Consider the following 19,251-nt stretch of genomic DNA (forward strand, 5'->3'; position numbering starts at 1 on the left):
CTGCTGAGGGTATAGAGCTGGTCCAGTGTTCCACGGCCAGGACGAAAACCACACTGCTCTTCCTGAATCCGAGATTCGACTATCCGACGGACCCTCCTTTCCAGAACCCCTGAATAGACCTTACCAGGGAGGCTTAAGAGTGCGATTCCTCTGTAGTTGGAACACACCCTCCGGTCCCCCTTTTTAAATAGGGGGACCACCACCCCAGTCTGCCAATCCAGGGGAACTGCCCCCGATGTCCACGCAATGTTGCAGAGCCGCGTTAACCAACACAGCCCCACAACATCCAGAGCCTTAAGGTACTCAGGGCGAATCTCATCCACCCCCGGAGCCTTGCCACCGAGGAGCTTTTTAACAACCTCGGCAACCTCAGCACCAGAGATGGGAGAACCCGACCCAGAGTCCTCAGGCTCTGCTTCCTCAATGGAAGACGTGTTGGTGGGATTAAGGAGGTCTTCGAAGTATTCCGCCCACCGACGCACGACGTCCCGAGTCGAGGTCAGCAGCACACCACCCCCACTGTAAACAGTGTTGGTACTGCACTGCTTCCCCCTCCTGAGACGCCGGATGGTGGACCAGAATCGCTTCGAAGCCGTACGGAAGTCTTTCTCCATGGCGTCTTGGAACTCTTCCCACGCCCGAGTTTTTGCCTCGGCGACCAGCCGAGCCGCCTGCCGCTTCGACTGCTGGTACACATCCCTAAAGCCCGATAGGACTCCTTCTTCAGCTTGACGGCTTCCCTCACCGCTGGTGTCCACCAGCGGGTTCGAGGGTTGCCGCCACGACATGCACCGACAACCTTGCGGCCACAGCTCCGACTAGCCGCCTCAGCAATAGAGGCGTGGAACATGGTCCATTCAGACTCAATGTCCCCCGCCTCCCTCGGGACGTGTTTAAAGTTCTCCCGGAGGTGGGAGTTAAAGCTCCGCCTCACAGGGGACTCCGCCAGACGTTCCCAGCAAACCCTCACAGTGCGTTTGGGCCTGCCCGGTCGGACCGGCTTCCTCCCCCGCCATCGGAGCCAACTCACCACCAGGTAGTGGTCGGTGGAGAGCTCCGCCCCTCTCTTCACCCGAGTGTCCAAGACATGCGGCCGCAGGTCAGATGAAACGACAACAAAGTCGATCATTGAACTGCGACCTAGGGTGTCCTGGTGCCAAGAGCACATATGGACACCCTTATGCTTGAACATGGTGTTTGTGATGGACAATCCATGACGAGCACAGAAGTCCAACAACAAAACACCACTCGAGTTCAGATCAGGTGGGCCATTCTTCCCAACCACGCCCCTCCAGGTCCCACTGTCATTGCCCACGTGAGCGTTGAAGTCCCCCAGCAAAACGAGGGAGTCCCCAGGAGAGGCACTCTCCAGTACCCCTTCCAAGGACTCCAAAAAGGGTGGGTAATCTGAACTGCTGTTTGGCGCATAAGCGCAAACAACAGTCAGAACCCGTCCCCCCACAGAGTCATTGCCACTTAAGGTTAACCCTCTGGCAGTGTTGTGCTGGCAGCCTTCCACTTATATGCTCCCCGCAAGGGCCGTGTAACACGGATCACATACGGATCCACGCCTCCCTGCTTATCAGCAGCCACCTGTTGGGAGAGAGAGAGAAAGCTGGCAATGGCCTGACTGGCGCTGACTGCAGGGCCGGTCCAAGGCTGACAGGAGCTTACATAGAGACATGCGGGGACAGGACTTGGAGAAGTGGTCAACAATCGTTAGGATGGTGGTCATACCTTGGGAAGGCAGTAGTCCAGTGACGAAATCCAGGGCTAGGTGGGACCAGGGGCGCCTAAGTACCGGGAGAGGCTGGAGAAGGCTCACGGGAGGTCTATTGGACGGCTTGTTTTGGGCAAACCTAGGACAGGCAAGGCAAGGCAAGGCAAGGCAAGGCAAATTTATTTATATAGCACAATTCAGTACAAGACAATACAAAGTGCTTTACATGATTAAGATATACCAAAATAATAAAATGTAGATAGAAAATAGAATAAAAGCAAGTAGGGATAGAATGTAGTAATAAAAAAGAACATTAAAAACAGTAAAACTGTTTAACTAGAACAGTCAAAGGCAATTTGTATACAGATGTGTTTTTAATCTTGATTTAAAAGAACTCAGGCTTTCCACACTTTTACAGTTTTCTGGAAGTTTGTTCCAGATAAGCGGAGCATAGGAACTAAATGCTGCTTCTCCATGTTTAGTTCTGGTTCTAGGTATGTGGAGTAGACTGGAGCCAGAAGACCTTAGTGGTCTGGAGGGTTGATACACTAATAACAAGTCTGTGATGTATTTAGGTGCTAAGCCATTTAAGGATTTATAGACTAACAGAAGCATTTTAAAGTCTATTCTCTGAGATACAGGGAGCCAGTGTAAGGACTTTAGGACTGGGGTTATGTGCTCTACTTTCTTAGTCTTAGTGAGGACGCGGGCAGCAGCGTTCTGGATCAGCTGCAGCTGTCTGACCCACTTTTTAGGAAGTCCTGTGAAAACACCGTTGCAGTAATCAATTCTACTAAATATAAACGCATGGATTAGTTTTTCCAGATCCTGCTGAGACATCAGTCCTTTAATCCTAGAAATGTTCCTCAGGTGATAGAAAGCTGACCTTGTAATTGTCTTTAGATGCTTTTGAAGGTTCAGGTCTGAGTCCATCACTACTCCCAGATTTCGGGCCTGATTGGTGGTTTTTAGCTGAAGCGACTGAAGCTGTGTGCTAACTTTCCTCTAATGGTCCAAATATTATTACTTCAGTTTTGTTTTTATTCAATTGGAGAAAATTTTGGCACATCCATGCATTGATTTCTTCTAGGCATTTACTTAGTTCCTGAATTGGTTCATAGTCACCTGGTGACATGGTGATGTAGAGCTGTGTGTCATCTGCATAGTTATGGTAGCTGATGTTGTTGTTTTTTATTATCTGAGCTAGAGGGAGATAATAGTAATAATAATAATGTAGATATTGAATAGGAGGGGACCCAGGATGGACCCTTGGGGAACCCCACATGTGATTTTTGTCATCTCTGATGTAAAGTTACCTACTGATACAAAAAAGTCCCTGTCCTTTAAGTAGGATTTAAACCAGTTGAGAGCTGTACCAGAAAGGCCGACCCAGTTCTCCAGGCGTTCTAACAGGATAGAGTGATCAACAGTATCAAATGCTGCACTGAGGTCCAATAGAACCAGCACGGTGGTTCTTCCACACCTACTTCTCCCGATAGCTGTCCCCTGGCAACGTACTCCCGGACGTCCCTATGGAAGGACGGTCACCAAAAGCACCGGGACATGAGGCTGATGGTTCTGCAGGCACCAGGGTGAGGGGAGAATTTGGCTGAGTGGAAACAATGGATGACTTGTGAACGAACGGCGCTGGATACAAAGGTCTTATCGGGAGGCCCATATCTGGGATCAGTTTTGTGGAGCAAGGCCTGGTTGATAAGGCTCTCGATCTCCAAGTGGAGGGCGCCAAAGGTGCAGGTGGGTGGAAGAATGAGTGCGGGTTCCTTTTCAGCATCTTATGGTGAGTACTGGTGAGAGAGGGTGTCAGGCTTTAATTTCTTGGAACCTGGGTGAAAGGAGATTGATAAGTTGAACCTAGAAAAGAACAGGGACCAGCGGGCTTGTCTTGAGTTTAAATGTTTGGAGGTCTGAAGGTAGGCAAGGTTCTTGTGATCTGTCCAGAATAAATGGGTTGTTCGGTTACCTCCAACCGGTGGCGCCACTCCTCGAGGGCTGGTTTAATGGCGTACAATTTCCTGTCCCCTACATCATAGTTCCACTCGGCAGGGGACAGCTATCGGGAGAAGTAGGTGCAGGGGTGAAGTTTGTGGTGGTCTTCAGAGTGCTGGGAGAGGACGGCCCCAACTCCTATGTCCGAAGCGTCGATCTCCAGAGTGAACTGTATCAAGGGGTCAGGGTGGATGAGGATGGAGGCCTGAGAGAACCTCCGTTTTAACTCGCTGAAGGCGGAGTTAGCTTCAGGGTTCCAGATGAACGTGGACTTGGTGGACATGAGGGCGTGCAGAGGGGCGGCGATCAGGCTATATTTCCGTATGAATCGAGGGTAGAAATTGGCGAAACCAAGGAAGCGCTCAAGCTGTTTCCGGGAGTCGGGCACGGGCCAGTCAAGGACTGCCTTTATCTTATCCGGGTCTGATCGGACCAGCCCACCCTCAAGTATCAGGCCAAGGAAGGTCACTGATGGCTTGTGGAATTCACATTTCTCTGCCTTAACAAATAATCTGTTCTCCAGGAGGCGCTGGATGACTAGGCGCATGTGGCTCTGATGTTCAGCGAGGTTCTTCGGGTAAACCAGAATGTCTTCGAGGTAGATGAAGACGAGCACTTTAAGGAAGTCCTGGAGGACGTCATTAACAAGGGCTTGGAAGACAGAAGGGGCATTGCAGAGTCCGAACGGCATGAAGAGGTACGTGAAGTGTCCAAGCGGGGTCTTGAAAGCCGTCTTCCACTCATCCTCATGCCTGATCCTAACTATATGGTACACATTACGTAAGTCTAATTTGGCAAAGACGGTGGTGTCCTGGACAGGTTTGAAAGCTGATGAGATGAGAGGAAGAGAGTACTTATTATTTACTGTAATTTGGTTTAACCCACGGTAATCGATGCAGGGACAAAGAGATCCGTCCTTCTTCCCCACAAAGAAGAAACTGTCCCCAGAGGGGAGGAAGAAGGGTGGATAAGGCCGGAGGCTAGAGACTCGTTAATATAATTCTCGAGGGCCTGCCGTTCGGCCCGGGAGGTATAGAGACGGCTGGCAGGTAGCAGTGCACCGGGCAGCAGGTCTATAGCACAATCATGGGGACGATGAGGGGGTAGCGACTTGACCTTGCTCTTACTAAACACTAACCTCAGGTCTTGGTACTGTTCGGGGACAAGGCTTAAATCTATGGGGGCATCTTCAACGAAATCTCCCGGAGACGAACTGGAGGGGACTGCAGGCAACAAGAGTGACAGCTAGGGGACTAAGACTTGAGCCTACACTCAGAACAATTTATGTGGGGGTTGTACTGTTGTGCTTGCAACCACGAGAAATTTAGGATGATAGGAGTGTGCCTTACGGGAAATGCATAGAAGGAGGTTCGTTCTCTGTTTTGAGGGGCTTAGTCTTGTGGGTCAACCGAGGAAGGCTCTTTCCATCCAGGGCAGAAACCTGGAGGGATGTGGATAGCAGCTCAGTTTCAATCTTAGCCTGTAGAACAAATGAGTGATCTATTAGATTATAATCACAACTGGAAGCAGCAAGCGCGGAGAGATTTAGGAAGTCACGAGCGGTTAGGATGGTAGCAGGGAGGCAGAGACGTGGGGTCTTAGTGACTGCGTGCCTTCTTGGTCTGCCGGCTTCCCCACTACTGCTGATGGACCCAGTCTTTTGGCCGCTCCGGGCAAGCAGCAATAAAATTATCTGGCAAAGTGCAATAAATGCACTGATTAGCTTCTCAGTGATGCTGTCGCTCTTTTGGACTTAGGCGAACATTGCAGTCTCGCATAGTAAACCTTTCTAGATGTGACCGCCTCCTATGCTTGATCCAGTTGTCTAGCCGGGTCGCAACGGCGATGAAATCATTCAAAGACTCGGGCTCCTCAAGGTGGTGTAGCTCATCCTTGAGGGGCTTGTCTAAGGCTTGAAAAAATGCAGCCTTAAGGGCGTTGGGCTCCCAGCGTGCAGAACTCGATAAAAAAAAGTCAGCTACGGGACGATTCCGGTGTTTAAGCACCCATAGGCCGAGATAATTCAGTCGAATCTGAATCAACAGAGAATATTAAACAGAGAATTTAAAATCCTGTATAAATTTGTTAAAGGAGCAGCCGAGCTGCTGGCAATCAGGAAAGCGGGCTTCGGCCCATCTTAGAGCTCTTCCAGTTAAGAGACCGAGACTATAAGACATCTCGGTGTAGTCATGCAGGTATGCATGGGGAGAACTGTTAAACACCAGGTTGCACTGAAAAAGAAACCCGCCGCAATCTATGCCCTCTCTGGAGAATTTCTCTGGGGAATTGACGCCACGGACGTGGGGACTTGAAATGGAAGTCGCGGGGCTCGAAGCACTATTGGAAGATGACGACCAGCTGGCCCAATTGGGCACTTAGACTCTGCAGCTGTTCCTGGAGCACTCGCACAGCCAACCCATGAGCGTGATGCTGTTCTTGCCAGGCGGAGAATGTTCTCTTGAGTGTGTCTGCTGGGACAGATTGGCCAGAGTGTTCTTCTTTCATGGTTTTGAGGTTCTTGGCCCACATGCAGAACACACTCAGGAGACCAAGGATATGGTGGTACAATGTTTATTGAGCTAGCAGTGTATAATGGCGGTCGATGGAGTCTACAGCGAAGGGAGACAAGAACTTCAGGAGGAGTGGGAACAAGATCAAACTGCGGAGGCAGAGAACGAGAGGTTAACACAGGGACTACAGATTAGAGAGATCAATGGGGCAAGGGGCATACCGCGGGCATATCGGGAATCCGCCAGGGGGGAGAAGGCGAGTGGATTCTGCGGGGCAGACAGCCAGAGGTGGAACGTTAGGCCTGCGGTGGAGAAGGTGGCAGCGAGGCTGGGAGACAGGGCAATGGAGGGTGAGCGGGATCCGATGGGTGAGGCTTGAGGAAGCGTAGGCGGCCGGCTGCCAGCTGGAGATCACTCAGAGGTTTTCGACGGGACATGGCTTGAGATTTTCCAGGAGATGAGGGAGTGCTGCGGAGCGGGATCCGAAGCAGATACAACCTGGTGCATAGGAAACACAGGTTAGTCGAGGGATGTCTTAAAGACGGAGGCAGACTGAGTCATTACCACTTAAGTTTAACACTCTGGCAGTGTTGTGCTGGCAGCCTTCCACTTATATGGAACCTTCCACGCCTCCCTGCTAATCAGCAGCCACCTGTGGGGAAAAAGAGAGGAAGCTGGCAGCGGCCTGACTGGCGCTGCCCGCAGAACCCTGACATATTGTAGTAAGTGTTTTGAAGGAAAGTTCAGGGTGGTCATCGCCTTAGGAAAGAAGCTGTTTGTGAGTCTGTTTGTACTGGTCCTAATGCACCTGTAGTGCCTCCCTGAGGGCAAAAGCTCAAACAGTTTAAAGCCAGGGTGGGAGCACTCTGCACTGATAGTTATGATTCTGCTGAGGTAGCGGGAGGTGGAAATGTCCATCAGGGAGGGGAGAGGGAAGCCAATTATCTTTTATGCTGAATTTACCACTCTTACGAGCCTCTCCCTGTCAGCACCAGGGCAGCTGCCTTACGATACAGGCTATCGATGGACGATCGGTAGAAGGTCAGCAGCAGGCTGGAGTCTTGTTTGTGGTTCCTGAGGACTCTGAGGAAGTGTAGGCGCTGCTGAGCCTTCTTGGTGACTGCTGCAATTTTCCCAGACCAGGAGATGTTGGCGGAGGACACCAAGAAACTTTGTGTCCTCAAGAAACTTGTGCACCCTCTCCATATGCTCACCGTCAATGAAAAGGGTGGTGGGGGTCCTGGACCAGTATTGTGCTTCCTGAAGTTGACGAAGATTTCTTTGGTTTTTTGGTGTTCAGATTAAGGTTATTCAATGAACACCAGGCTGCCAACTTCAGGACATTCTCTCTGTAGGCTGTCTCACCGCCCTTTGAGATGATTCCAACCACTGTGGAGTCATCAGTAAACTTGACGACAAGGTTGTTTTTGTGGGCCGAGCTGCATACGTAGGTGTAGAGGCAGTATATGAGGGGCTCAGCACACATCTCTGTGGGGAGCCGGTGCTCAGCATGAAGGTAGAGGAGAGGTGAGGGCCAAGTCTCACAGTCTGGGGTCGGTTGGTCAAAAAATCCTTTATCCAGGCACATTTGAGAGGAGGGTAGGCCGAGAATGCCAAGTTTTGTGGTGAGGATATGTGGCATTACTGTATTAAAGGCTGAGCTGTAATCCACAAAGAGTATCCAAATGTAGCTCTGCTACTGCTCTAGGTGGCTCAGTGCAGGGTGGAGAACTATGGTGATGCCGTCTTCTGTGGACCTATTGGCACTGTGGACCTATTGGCACGGTATGAAGATCCTGGTGAAGGTGGAGGCAAGCTGGTAGACGCAGACTCTGAGCACCTTTCTAGGTACTCCATCTGGGCTGGCAGCTTTCTTGGGGTTCACAGCCAGGAGCACTTGTCTGACCTTGTGCTCTTGTACATTGAGTGGAGTGGAGTAGGAAGTTGGTGGGGGAAGAGCTGAGATGTGTCAAAGCGAGCAAAGAAGCAGTTTAGCTCCACTGCCAATGGCTCACTTAAGCCGGGCATACAGTGTACAAGTTTTTCAGTCGTGGTACTTATATACATCTCAAACTGTGCAATGGGAGCGCGGGGTTTAAAAGTTCACCGCTCACGATCTGTGTACGGCGCGACGCTCGGACGCGACCGGAGTGCTCTCACTGTACGTCCGAACGTAGACAGACGAAGACGAAGAAGAAGAAAAAGAAGAAGAAGACGGAAGTGTTGATGGCTACTGTAAACATTACCGGAGAGAAACACGCTGCTTTGGCAATATGTGCAATTTTGTGTGCAGAAAGCCCTAAAAAGAAAAGGCGATAACGTATTTGGACAAAGACATGGCTGAGCAAATGTGACTACTACGGTCTGTACGGAATTTCAAACATGTTTGATTTCAACCGACTGTCCGATTCCTGTTCGGGAGGTGGTCGTGAGAAGCCAGTCGCCCCTCCTCCCCCCCTGTATGATCAAGCTGAAATTCGGCCGATTCAAAAAATGCTCGCACGACGGAAATATCGGCCCGAAAAGGGCAAAAACTCGTACAGTGTACACGGGGCTTTAGGTCTCCGGCTGAGCCATCACAGCCTCCGAAGTTTGTGACGTCTTTAATGGCCTGCCACACCTTTGTTGTGTTGTTACTAATGTGTGGTAGAAGGTGCTCCAGTCAGATGAAACCAAAACCTAACATTTTGGCTTACATGATGCAAAACACTGTGTTTGGTGGGGAAATGAATACTTCACTTCATCCTGAGCACACCATCTCCACAAATTTAGGATTAGCTGCATCATACTTTGGGAGAGCTTTTCTTCAGGAGGTGGTCAGAGTTGAAGGGAAGAGGGGTGGTGATAAATACATGGCAATACTGGAAGGATACTTGTTAGAAGATTCCAGGGACTTTAGACTGGGATGGAGGTTCACCTTCCACAGGGAAAACGTCGTCATACATACTGCTAAAGGGGCAGTGAAATGGTTTAAGATAAGATAAGATTTTATTGATCTCACAGTGGAGAAATTCACTTGTCACATTGGCTCTTATAATCATTGAAGGTGCCAAAAGGAGGAAAAGGTGCATGAGATATATACAGTGCGTCCACATATATACAGCGGATTGGGGGAAAAACAAAAAGAAATAAAGAAAAGATTTAAGGTGAGGTTTTAGATCAGGGGTTCTCAATGTGGGAGTCGCAAGACACCTCTGGGTGGTGGGGGCCATGAGATGTCCAATGCTGATGTGCTAAAAGATTTTTGCATTTCCTTATTTGTGAAATGGATATCAAGGTATAACTTGTGCCACAGTCCTTGTTTTAATGCAGGGGGATGTCTGCACCTTTTTGTGAGAGGTCTTACAGAAGTTCTTGTAATTTTACTACTTCAAATCCATGCAATAGAACGGTCCAGTCAAAGTCCAGACCCAAATCCAGTTGGGAATCTGTGACTCGACATTTGCTGTTCACAGAGGCTCTCCGTCCGATTTGACTGAACAAAATCTCTCAAGATGTACAAATTTGGTAGAGAAACCCAATATTACGCAAATACAATTGTTGTTTTTTTTATACAATAAACTGTGTAAAAGTTCCTAGGATGTGGCTACTTTTGCAAGGTAGTCTAATAGCCACTGAGCATTTTAAAATAAATAAAGGCGATCAGTATAGTGCTTCATTATACATTTACTTAACACAAGATGTCTTCTATACATTTTATTTTTATTTTTAATTTTACACAATACACAAAATCAATCTATGCTTCTTTGAAACATGCCTGTCACCTGGTGGTGGGTTGCAGTTTAAAATCCAGCACTGTCAATAGTTGACATAATGGCCAGCAGGTGGCACTCTTTTCATGTGTTAAAATTCAAACAGCAGAACACACCAGCAAACAATAAAAGGGTCTTTGGCATTTTACAGTAGACTGAATTATATAAAACTAGCAGGCAAAAAATAAAGGTTAGGTAATTGGCTAAACATACTTGATATACACAGAATACAAAGATACAAAAACTTATGCTGCTTTGAGCACCTAATGTTTTTTGTTTTAAATCACCAAATTTACTGTAATAATGTTTGCAAGGAAACTCACAAAAAGAGCCAAACGTTGCATCAAATTAAAGCGCCGGTGACATTGCCGCTTGCGCAGCACCAAAACCATCAATTTACAAAAGAGTCATGGAGTTATACTTCAGGGGTTTTCTTTGTTTTCTTTTAAGTGAACTCAGAAAACAGCACAGTTGTTTGGCAAGTTGAACATTAGAAGTTCAAAAAAACTATCAGTCGAGATTGTTGTCTGCTTATCGCACATCATTATACAGAGGCTTATTATAAACTGATTTATCCAATGCATTAAATCTTTGAAGAATCCAAATGAGAACAAATATAAAGCCTAAGCAACTAATTGCAATCAGTTAATAAAATGTTTTTATTGCAGATAAACAGCATTAAAGTGTGGCATTCAAATGATAGCTTACTTTAATGAGTTTGTATACATGGTACCTAAAGCTTGAAAGATCATATTACATTCAGATTAAATCATATGAAGTTTTATAATTTTTACATTTCTTGATTGAACATCATCTGTAGCTGACTATTATTGTTTATTATCCAAAAATTACTTAAAAATTATTATTGTTGTTATTTTTAGATTAAGTGTATATTTTTGGACAGCTAAATCACATTTTAATTCACCTAAAAAAAAAATCTTTTTTTTTGTGTGTTCACATTGATATTGGATAATTATTGTGCCTTGCATGTATAGGTACACACTTCTAAATTTTCCTTCCCAGAAATTGTGTGACAGGATTAAACACTCACACATAGTATCTTGCTGAACCTAACAACTCATCCGAGCAGAACAACGTTCTTCACTGATCTGTCAGTCGACGTTCTCAGGGGTCATCCTAGAACCATCTGCAGTCATTTAACTCAGTGTTGATTTGTTGAGGATTTATAACGTTGCCATTGAAGCTCTTCTTGATCATCTACAGCAGGGGTCACCAACCTTTTTGAAACTGAGAGCTGTCTCATTAGTGTTGTGACATACGAAGGGCTACATGTGCTGACTTTGAACTAGAAGAGTCAAAGTTCACCTCCACTTTATGTAAAATAAAGAATTTTTCATGCGTTGCTATAGATTTTGTCATTTTTAAATCTATATAAATGCAAGTGGGATTAAACAAAAAGAGTACGGAATAAAAAAAAGTTTCAGGGGGCACCATCTTGGTGACCTCTGATCTACAGCAACATGTTTTGTTTACAAAATGAAGTCATCTATGGTATATTGGAACAAGATTTCTTTTTACTACTTGTAAAATAATGCCATGGTTATATATTTACACGCCTGTTCGTACAGTTAATTTAAAATAAGAGCTTTCATAACAGTCTCATTGCTATGCAAGCAAAAAGTTGTTTTAATTTTATTTTTTGCTCTTGTTTTTTTTTATTTTCTATCCAAGATCCTGTTGACTGGGTTGGTTTGAACTTCTCTGCCAAAAGGTGACCAGAAAGGGAGGACACGTAAGAAACTGGTCCCCCCGTTCCTGTTCTTGGGTAAGAACTTGCACGCAGAATGATGTCTCTGTGCTCGGCGGGGTGAAGTGTGTCGTCACTTCGTGAATAAGTCCGCAGCTCTCTGCGAGGGTGGTCGGACTGTTGGTGGTGTGCAGCGTCGTGGCAGTGGGACCAGTGGTTTTCACTTCCAGCTGCTCACCTCCCGCTGCTGAAGCGTCCACAGGCAACACAACGTATGCACTCGTGAAGCTGTCTCCTGTGAGGCACTTCAGCTCTGAGGACCAGCAGTATTCCCCGGGGTCTCCTGTTTAAGAAGGTCAAAGTCAATGCAGATGCAAAGGGTGTAAATATTAACGTCTGATGCACCACAGCTAACACATTACATTTATATATTGTGATTTTTTAACAACGATCCTGCAAAAAAGAGGCAGAAAACAACAACTTGGCTAGTTAGTTTATTTAAGATGAAGCAAAAGCCTCAGGAGGGGGGAAAGCAGAAAAAGCAGATGCAGATAATGAAGTCCAGATCACTTACTGCTGAATTAATCAGAACAACGGCCAACAACATTGGCTTGCAGAAAGTTTTCATAAATCTCATGGTTTATTATGCATAATTATAAGTGCATAGGAAGTGATTTTTATTGCTTGCAGGTTGGAAGGTTAGCTTTATGTGTCCATCATTGATGTATTAAATGGTGTTGGTTTCATGTTGTTAATGCATTTCATTCCAGTTAAAAAATAAAAGAAAGTCTTGGGACTTAGTTTTGTGCCAAGCTCTGCTGAAGTGACTTTGTGGCTTCTTACCTTCTCTGGAGTCTGTCATCCGTATGTTGTGATTGTCCCCGAGTTGCAGTTTTCTAGCATATGTCATTGTGCTGCACTGTATCAAACAGTCCGTTGGTAGTTTCATGGAGCTGGGCTTGGGCTTCAACAGCGTCTCTTTCTCTGAGCACTTAAATGCCTCGAAGACCTGCAGAAGGTGGCACAGCAAGCCAAAAGACATCCACACGCTGAAATAATCTCTCATTCTGTCCACAAATAAGCCTAAAAGAAGTACTCAGCTGTGGGCTTAGGTCCTAATGGGCTGTAATACTTAGAAACTGTGAACAAATAGCTTCAACACAAGCAAAAACAGCAGCAGCCACTCAGAGTGAAGCGGATCACTTTTCCCCTCAGAAGAACCCAGTCTTTTGAAACGCACAGCCAGCATTTCTTCAGCTCAGATTTCCCTCCCTCTTGGCTGGATTTCATAAATTTCTGCTTGTCATGCAGGGATAAAAGATTGCCTTTAAGAATTTCGGTACATAAATCCTTATTTTTAGAAAGAGGATATTATTACCATACACAATAAATCTTAAGGAACAAAAAGTGAGAGCAGTTTTTAAAGCACTTCAGTCATCTTTATTTTAATTTCTGAAAACAAAAAAGAAATCACAGAATACAAATGATTACAAGGGAAAAGCAGTGTGTTAAACATCTGATCTGAATATGTTTTTAAACTAAAGTTGCACACTCTGTAAAAAGACTTTAAAAGTTAAACTGTGAGGTAACTGTGTGAATTTATTACAAAATACGAAAAAAAGAAGAAAAAGAAGACAAATTCAAAATTGAGAACTTTCACTGCTCAAGAAATTGCTGAAAATACACAGAAGAGAACTCTAAATCTAACTAAAAACACTGTTTATCAGCAGCAAATTAAAACAAGTGCTTTGATTATTGGTAGATCTGAAACAGAGGAGGAACTGACTTTCCAGTTGCAGCATGCTTTGAAGTTTTAGTGATAAAAAAAGCTGCATTAAAGCAAATCTCATCTCAGGCAATAATGGTTAAAGCATTTTATCAGTCCTGGATTTAAATTTCTTGGATTAGCAGACCTGGAAACGCTACGTTGCCAGTGGAGGGGACCGTCTTACATTTCGCTTGAGTCCAAATTTACGTCTGGTTTTTAATTGCAGGATGTTTTTCTGTAAACATCCTGAACATATTCTGAAAACAGAAGTGGTGAATTCTTCAAGAGTTTTATGCCTAGGTGAGGTCACCGAGTACTGTCAAAGATAAATGTATTTTATTGTTGTTTTTTATATCGTCATATTTGATAAAGCTGCAGCTGAACTACAAATAATTCATTCTAATAGTGCTTTTATTCAATCTCTGATCCTAATGGATTTGGTCGTAAAGGAATGAAAATGTCTATTTTTTATTGCATTTTTACCACATTACTGTGTGCTGTTGACATGAGACAAGTTATTTTATTTCCAAAATTTCCCCATTAAGACCGAAGCTCGTTCCTTTCATGAGGTTTCTTAAGCTCAATTTGGGAGCCTCTAAAACTAAATGACTATGAAGCATTAGGTGATTTACACACTTATTTTTCTGACCTTGCTGAGAGTAAACTGAAATATTTCCCATTTCCCAAGAGAACATGGCGGCCTCACAACTCAGTGAAGAAAAAAAAACTGGCCTGTCTAGTATTTGGCATGGCTCGCTCTCACATTTTTAAAAAGAACACTGAGTAACTTTTAGCAGCTCCATATAAATGATCTGTACTCAAGAGCATTAACCACATAGATGTCCTCTGAAACTAAGTTCTTTTCCAGCTATTTATGTTCAATAATCTAAGATTTTTTTTAAAAGATTGCAGATCTCTGGGATACTGATTTCTATTTTAAGCAACACATTTGCATAGTGTGCAGAAGGAGAGATCAATTTTCACGACTTGCAGGCTCAACAAATCTGTTTGTGGTACGATGGAGCAGCAGGAATTCAAAACTTGAGAGGTTGCTTTGGTTCCCACGATCAGAGCTGAGCACACGGAATAACAATTGGTGATAGAGAAACAGAGAGCTCTACAGGCCTGGGTACAAAGATATTTTAGTTATGCCAGGTGGCTCGGATCTTATGCCAGAGACTGTGGGACGGACCCCAGCCTAGTCTGAGCCGGGCTGCTGGGCATTCCCTGGTCCACAGCCGCAGCTGCGGGTCAGTTCCACTGAAGAGAGGACGATGGTGCTGGTTTCATCCATGTAGGCCAGGTTCTGTGTTTCCTGTGTGGCGGGCTGGCAACATGGCAAATTGTCCTGAATGCACAAAGGGATCAAAAGTCAATCAGTGCACTTATAGTTCATTATAATTAATACAGAGGTATGAAATAAATTGATTTCATTTTACAACATGTGAGCAGCAAACTATATACTCAAAAAAGGAAAATAAAGACAATTAGGTTGGATCTTTTGAAGATTTCGTCAGGAAGCATATTTAAATAATTAATATCTATCTATCTATCTATCTATCTATCTATCTATCTATCTATCTATCTATCTATCTATCTATCTATCTATCTCTCTCTCTCTCTCTCTCTATATATATATATATATATATATATATATATATATATATATATATATATATATATTAATCACACAATGACATTCAGAGTCACAAACTGTAAGGCACGTCTTGAACTGGGGTGACTGCAACACATTTTTTTTAAATTTTTTTGTTGTTGTTTTTTTTAAACCTGAGAATACGTCTCTGGTTGAAATATTTGAGGGATTCATACCTGTGAGCTGGCATCCTGCACCCTGGAGGAGGATTCGGGACATTGCACGGTGCCATCTGCAGGGTTGCACAGAGCGCACTGAACCACGGTCAGGCTCAAAGGATAAATCACCCAGCTGTCCCAGCCCAGATCTGGAAGGTACAAAATGGGATTTTTACCATCAAATGACAGAAAAAAAGACACTTCTGGCTGCAATATATTTTGTACTCATTGTTCAATACCTTTCATGGAGATCTCAGAGGCTGCAGCGCAACACTTTAGGCCTGTACTGTTTCCACCGTCATGTAACACAGAGTAATCAGCGGTGGCTGGAGAAAGAGGGACTTTGTCAGCTTTGGGTACAAGCCACCATCACAAAAGATTATATCTGAACAGTTTGACTTATGGTTTCCACTTACTTGCAGTCTTCTTAACAATTTGTGGAACGATGTTGAATGTTCTCAGCCATTGCTCACGGACACCGTCTATCACACCAGCAGGCAGCTGTGGCTCGGTCTGCATGTTGAGAGCCCTCAGGAGATTCTTCCTGATAGACTGCAGTGACTGATCCTGGCACCTGAATGTTACAGTCATAATCACATTAGATTTGATTGATATTAGTGCATCCGGTGATCTTGTAACCCAAATGCTTCATCGTGTGAGGTAAATGTATAAATGTGAAACAACAAAATAGCCCTGCACAGACGGTTCACAGAGGAGTGAAGAGGTTAATGATAGAAAGCTGAAGAGAATATGAAGCTTTGAGAGAAAGTCTTTGCACAGATGTAACAAAATGACCCCGAATAACACAAAGAATCTATTATTCCACGATCATCAATTATGATAAAGGTTTGCTAAATGTTTCCTACACACACACATTACAGAATCCGAATCAGAAATACTTTAATAATTATTTAATCATTACAGAAAGACTACACACATGCTCTAAGAAGTGCTATCGCAAACACTTTTTGGATGCATATATTAGCTGAAACTCACCTTTGATGGGAAAACGGGGAATTAGCAGAGGCTGCAGGCTCCTCGTTGGATGGATGCAAGACGAACGCAACCACCACAGAAGAACCGAGAAGCATCACCGAGCTAATAAATGCAAAAGACATGGCGGATAACCAGTGAGGTCAGGATGGGTCCCAAAAGAACAAAGATGGCACTTCTTCACGTATTTCTTCTTGAAGGAGGACACAACACTGTGGAGATGAGGATGCTACACAAGGTACTGTTGGTCGGGGCCGGGGAACCTGAGTTTTTATCTTCTATCACCCCAGCGTGGCCTTGAGATACTTAACATTGTTGTACTGTCCCCTGCTCTGGGTCCAGCACAGGAAGACTAATAGACAGACTCAAGACAAACAATCTGGAATGAAAGGTGGGAAGGAGACAAAATTAGCAAAGCCACACATGCTGCAATATTCACTCATAAATACTCAGAAATAAAACAAATTGTCACAGGACAAATCCCAGAATGTCCCACTTTAGTGGCTCGGTACAATATCACCTCCAGAATTCACATTTAATGGCTATTTTCCTTCAAAAAAGTTATTCTGCCAAAAACAGAGTATAATTAAGATGCACACAAAAGTATTCACACCCTTGAGCCATTTATTATGTTACCACTAGAAGCTGATATGTATATGTATGCTACTGTGTAACATACAATCACAAGGTAGCCATAACTGTAAAGTGAAAGGAACATACTACATGTTTTTCACTTTAAAAATGTCAATCTTAAACATTGGGGATGATTTTGTATTCACCACTTTGTACAAACACATTTTGGTGTATGTCTCTACCAACTTTGGACTTCTAGAGGCCAAAAAAATTGCTCTGTCATCTTTGCAAATGAACTCAAGCTAAGTCTGAATGGATGTAGAGCTTCTGTGAACAAGAAACATTCAGTCTTACAACAGATTATAAACTAGATGGAGGTCTGGACTTTGACTGGGCCATTTATACTTTTTATACTTTAAATCATTCCAAGGATGTTATCTTGAAATATTTTTCCTCCCCTCTATTATTGTCTCCTTCTCTCCCTTTTTTCTCTTTTTTTTTTTTTACAATAAAAACAGTAGTTTGGGATTTTTATTGTAAATAAACCCAAAAGGCAGAACATAGCTCATCGGCATTTGGTTTAATTTATTAATTGAGCTTCAGTATCTACAGAGTCTAGGTGTGAGTGGTTATGGTTGTAAAGATTGAGTTTACTTTATTAAAGAACAATTAAAGAACAGCTAAACTTCCTGCTGAGTCTCTGTGTGATCCAGCAGGACTTCGAATGTTAGTTCCTTTCAACACTTAGGCTTTTCCCTCAGTCTCACTGACATGCTTTTAGACTTGCAGACTGGTTAGTATTACACAAAAAAACATAATTTAACAAAAGAAAAGTAACAAAAATAATAAAATATAATAAAAAAGCAAACGAAAAGCAGTGACTATCCAGTGAGCACAGCTTCTTTGTTCAGTTTTAATTGGGTAATTTTCCAGTTTGGGATCCACCATGGTTTGTTGATGATGGTTTATGGCCACACCACTCAGAACGAGTTCAAGCCTGTGTTTTTCTCAGAGTTTAAACGGGGTCAAACTTGAGCAATACTTAAAACAGATTAGCCAGATTAGCTCCCTGAGTGAGGTTGTCTGAGGGTGCACCTTTTTATGCACTTACCTTTAATGTGTCAGTATGGAAATGCAGATTTATGTGTTTTAGCATAGACCAGTAGTATGAAGTAATGTGACAGTTTGCCAGACCACCAAACTAAGGGCCAGGATGAGGCCATTTATTTTTGCACATGGTTTATTATCAGCTTTTATGCATCTGTTATTTATTGGCTTGACATAACAGCGAGTAACCTCCCCCGAGAAACCCAGCAAACCTTGTAGTATTCCTCTGCAGTAGTTCATCAAGGACACAATGGAAATGTAACAAACAAGATGTAAAATGCTGCAGGTGATGTTGCTATCTGGACACCAGGAGCTTGGGAAAAATGAATGCTTCACAGAATTAAGACTTGCACTACACAGTAGCTTTTGTCCTTTGGTGCCCTCGAATAAGATCCTCTTGCCAAAAACTGAGCACAAGCAAAAACTTTCTCATGAGGCCCCAAAATGGGACATCTTATCAGGTGCACTGGATATCAAACTATATTTCACCCGGAGAGCCAGAGGAATGTCTGCTACATGCAGAAACAAGCATTGGCATGCTTTCCCTCCCTAATCTACAGGTGAAATGATAACAGGAATTTTAATTTAAGAACATGCTCAATATGGTGTGCTACATATGAGATATTGAGCTACAGAAGTAAAAACAACGAGAAAAAAAAAACCCGACAGCATTTCATATTTATGTAGCACAGTACCTCCCAGAAGTATTTATTACTTGTATATTTACAGATTTTGCAAGGTTACAACAATAAAGGTTTGTTTGGCTTTTATTGAAAGGGCCAGCATAAAGTATGCAAAAGTAAATGTGAGGTGGAAGAGAAGTCCGTCCCTCCAATCATTGTCAATACCCACCTGTCCATGCAAGGTCGCCCATCTCCCGCTGGGCAAGAGTCCGGGTAGACCGAGGACAGGTTGCCAGTCGGTCACAGGATAAACAACCATGTGGCATTTCAATCTGAAAAACTCAGAAAGAAATGGCAATTAGAAGGATTTTATTGACACAATAATTTAAGTCTTTGGCGCTCAGACCTCGGCAGGAACAATAATGCTGAATTATACTTTAATATGCATAAGTAGATGTATGAGAACAGGCATGTTCCCCCCAGGTCTGAAACTGGTGGTGGAGTGGAGATAGAAGAAGTTTGTTCAGTCCATATGATGATCTGTTTAAGATAGATGTCCAACTTGATAAACACAGGTTTGCTTGAACTGTCCATGATGAGCAAGCTTGAAGCGACTGTGGAGAGGAAAAACTCCCCTTTGGGAAGAAACCTCTGGCAGAACCGGGCCCAACATGGTGG

The 19,251-nt window shown here is 44.1% G+C and overlaps 1 protein-coding gene across 1 annotated transcript; it reads right to left on the bottom strand.

The window, feature by feature from the left end:
- Positions 1-14,183: 14,183 nt before the first annotated feature.
- gsdf (gonadal somatic cell derived factor) lies at positions 14,184-16,582 on the bottom strand. The gene is made up of 5 exons (XM_036140322.1): positions 16,274-16,582; positions 15,694-15,851; positions 15,517-15,603; positions 15,296-15,426; positions 14,184-14,813 (listed from the first exon to the last, which is right to left on the bottom strand). Exons 1-5 carry the CDS (start codon positions 16,393-16,395, stop codon positions 14,664-14,666), a joined length of 648 nt encoding a protein of 215 aa, XP_035996215.1. The 5' UTR covers positions 16,396-16,582; the 3' UTR covers positions 14,184-14,663.
- Positions 16,583-19,251: the final 2,669 nt, after the last annotated feature.

The sequence above is a fragment of the Fundulus heteroclitus genome, chromosome 8, assembly GCF_011125445.2.
Source record: "Fundulus heteroclitus isolate FHET01 chromosome 8, MU-UCD_Fhet_4.1, whole genome shotgun sequence".
In the NCBI taxonomy this organism is placed as follows: Eukaryota; Metazoa; Chordata; class Actinopteri; order Cyprinodontiformes; family Fundulidae; genus Fundulus; species Fundulus heteroclitus.